The sequence below is a fragment of the Frankliniella occidentalis genome, unplaced genomic scaffold (assembly GCF_000697945.3).
Source record: "Frankliniella occidentalis isolate FOCC.00 unplaced genomic scaffold, Focc_3.1 Scaffold55, whole genome shotgun sequence".
NCBI lineage: Eukaryota > Metazoa > Arthropoda > Insecta > Thysanoptera > Thripidae > Frankliniella > Frankliniella occidentalis.
Genome location: NW_026267185.1, coordinates 224,247 through 228,029, shown reverse-complemented (window position 1 = coordinate 228,029; position 3,783 = coordinate 224,247). Strand labels below are relative to the sequence as shown.

General features: G+C 54.6%; 1 protein-coding gene across 1 annotated transcript in view; it reads left to right on the top strand.

Annotated features, from left to right (window-relative positions):
• The first annotated feature begins 2,823 nt into the window (after window positions 1-2,823).
• Window positions 2,824-3,783, top strand: part of LOC113215949 (uncharacterized) — a 6,832-nt gene continuing 5,872 nt past the window's right edge. The window contains exon 1 of the mRNA XM_052267589.1: window positions 2,824-3,781. Within this exon, the coding sequence (XP_052123549.1) occupies window positions 2,824-3,781 (958 nt within the window). The remainder of the gene's footprint in view (window positions 3,782-3,783) is intronic.

The window sequence follows — 3,783 nt, the reverse complement described above, 5'->3', positions numbered from 1 at the left end:
GTCTGGTTCTTCAACCCCATCAGGAAGAAGGGCCTGACGCCTAAGCTGCAAAGGCCGTGGGAGCATGGCTGGGTGATCACCCACAAGATCAATGAGGTGCTTATGCGCATCCACAAAGGGCGAAAGATGCGGTGCGTGCACACAGACAGGCTGGCGGCCGACGACAGTGCTGGCTGTCCCTCAACTGGGCCGCTCCTAGCGTTCCTGGGCAAGGTGGAGGTGTAAGTTCAAAACACCGGTTGCCTACCTCGGGAGACGCCAGGGGCCCGCCTAAACCAGTGCGGACCGCATGCCCAGCCCCACTCCCTGCGCGAGGCGCGCGCGGCAGGTGAGCCTCGCTCCCCCCAGGCCCCCCCACCTCGCTGTCTGGCTTGCTTGAGCCGGCCAGGCGGCAGGCAGCGGCAGCACTGGTTCAGGCGGGCCCCTGGCGTCTCCCGAGGTAGGCAACCGGTGTTTTGAACTTACACCTCCACCTTGCCCAGGAACGCTAGGAGCGGCCCAGTCGAGGGACAGCCAGCACTGTCGTCGGCCGCCAGCCTGTCTGTGTGCACGCACCGCATCTTTCGCCCTTTGCGGATGCGCATAAGCACCTCATTGATCTTGTGGGTGATCACCCAGCCATGCTCCCACGGCCTTTGCAGCTTAGGTGTCAGGCCCTTCTTCCTGATGGGGCCGACATCACGTCAGTATTGACACTTGTCATCGTCAGATTTCCCTTCCTGTACGGTGGACCAAAGACGTTCGTTGTGTGCAGCTCTGGCGAGAAAAAACTTATAACAACCGTCCAGCATGGGGACGCCGTCTAGGGACTTCGCCACGGCGAATGCCGAGACTGTAGCCCTGGCAGAAGAGAAAGGACGGCAGCGTAAGGAGGCGGCTGAGGCAGTGGGAGCACCGCCCTTCAAGCCAGGGAAGGGCAGGGGCTCCACTCCTGTTCCCACCACACCTGGCACCAGTGAGCTGCCCAAGCCAAGACCCACCAGAGCTACAGTGAAATCCCAATTGGCCAGCTCACCCCTGGTTTCACCAGCCGCAGACCCCGAGGCCTTGATGCGCAGCGGCACTTCCAAGAGCACACCTGTGAAGTTGGAAGACGTAATTGAGGCATCCACCTCTGGAGGCACCGGCGTGCAGGCTGACGTCATCAACATTGCTTCTGGGTCTTCTTCGGAACCCAGTGCCTCACATCACAGCCTTGAAGAAGGCCCGAAATCACCCAGCTACAGCCCGCACAGCCCTGAGGGGCCCATCATTGAGAACGAAGCTCCCGTGTGGCCTGAGAAATCAGATCCTTTCAGACTTGCTACACCCAGCACATTACAAGCCGCTTTTGGCTTCATGCTCCGCCCCTGGATGTTACGGGCGCTCATTGGTTCAGACATACTTGTACGGTCTCACCAAGATAGGGTGTGGGCCGGGTGGCTTAGCCCTACTAGCTGGACCAAGCCCGTGGGAGAGGTGACACCACTCACCATTAAGCCTCTTGAGGCTATAAATAAGCTATTGAGGGGAGTGGAGCCTGGGTGGGTCCCTTCACCCATATGCTACGAGCTGCCTCTCACCCTTGAGGTGGCTCAAATCATCCTCAGATTGGTAAGCGACAGTCCACCGGCTGCCTTCTATCAGACATTCGTCGCAGCTAAGAAGACAGTAGTGGATTACATCAAAGAGAACATGGGGCCGGGCGACCCCCCATATCATGGTCCAGGAGTACCAGAAGCGAATAGTCTCGCAGCCAGCAAGTGGGCCCACCTACATAGGTGGGACCGTGCGCCAAACCTGCCGAAGCAAGGCTCAGTTGTGCCAGTGGTTGCCGCCACAACGGTCAAGGCAATAGCATTTGGCACCCTGACGGACCTCAAGCTAGCCTCACAATACTTGGATCCTATTCCGAAGAAGAAGACCATTGCAGCCGGCTCTGCCCCACCACCCTTTAAGGCCCCTCGCCCTGCTTCTGCTTGGGACGTCAAATCTGGGAAGCGGAGTGTGCACTCCAATGGACTGCTCGGCAAGAACTTGTGGGCCTTGAGTGAGAGTGATGTACCTAAAGGCGAGGTGCTGGCCGAGTACTTGGCCACCAACATAAACCAAGCTGGATCCATGCAAGTGGCCCACGATGGTGAAAATCTGCTCTACACGGCTGCCTCCCCCTGCATCCCACCGCTGCCACCACTGTTATAATGAGCGGTAATGGGTAAGGAGGCTAAGAGAAAGAGCAGGGTTAACACTCGAACAGGCACAGGGTTTATTAAAACCAACTCAGGGCAGCACAAGGCACACAAGACACAATGGACACAATCATCATCACACGACCGTACACATCAACCGCCAACACCAGAGTGACGCTCTCGGCGCAAGCGGCGCAGTGCGCAGCGCGCAGCCGGGCCATGGCGACGCGCGCCGGTCGGCCGGTGCCGACCGGGTTCTCTCGGCCGCCGCGCGGGGCGCTGCCAGCGCGCCGCAGATGGCGCGCCAAACACAACTCATGCAGACCAGTCTAACACACACAAACACACACATTCTCACATCACAACAATATTTCGTAACGAATGCAAATAATTTTGGGGTCATATGTCATAAAATTTGACAAAATATATGCAAATTTCATTTCTTAGTTAGAGCTTTGGGTTTTACGAAGCAATTCGTAAAATAACGACGTATCGTAATTGGTTAAAAACGAAGTTTTCGTACTAGAAAATTAACCGAGAAAATTTCGTAAAATCACGAAATTTATTTTTACAGTGCAGTCAGTGTAACCTGCCGTTACTGCGTTATGTGCAGGTCCCGTCGGGTGTGCTGCCTCATCTCCCGCTGCGTGAGAGTATGAAGAGGACATTCAACAAGCGACGAAGTAAGAGCTACCCAAGAAACCCCAAGACTATCGGCGACATAGGCGACATTCCCCAGAAGTATAAGAACACATTGGACGGTAAAGAATTTCTAATATATGACTCCTGGAACGACGAAGAAGATGACGAGCCCCCTCAAAACCGCATTTTGGTATTTTCTACTAGACAATTTTTGAAGAGACTCACTCAGTCTCTTATTGTAAACCTGGATGGGACGTTTGAGACGTCGCCAGATATATTTACCCAAGTGTTTACGATTCATGGTGAATATGGAGGGGAAGTGTTTCCTTTCGTATTTGCCCTTCTTCCGGACAAATCGGAAGCCTCTTACCGGACCGTACTGCAGGCTGTCGTCGACAAGTGTCGGGACATGAGGATAGCGTCGCCGAAACCGGTAACTGTTATCTCCGACATGGAAGTGGGCATCATCAACGCCACCAAGACCATCTTCAGTGACGCAGAGATAAGGCTATGCTTATTTCATTTGCGCCAAGCTGCGTGGAGGCATCTACAAGAAGGTGGTCTGCAGGTTGCCCACCGCAACCCAGAGGATGACTCGATACGAAATGCCTTCAGAGAAGTGGTCGGCTTGGCTTTTGTTCCGGTAGATGATGTCAAGGAAGCCTGTGAAGTGGTGATCGACAACCTCCCCGTAAGGATGGCTGACTTCGGGGACTACTTCGAAAAAACATACGTCATCGGACATCGGAACAGAAGAACTCGACGAACGGTTCCTCCGCGTTACCCTCCAGCCCTCTGGAATCACTACATAGCAGCTGTGGAAAATCAGCCACGTACAAATAATGCCACTGAGGCATGGCACAACAGGTTCCAGACAATAGTAGGGAAAAGCCACCCCTCACTCTACAAATTAATTGGAGAATTCCAAAAGGAGGCAGCCGACGTCAAAGTGATGATGGAAGAACTTGACGGT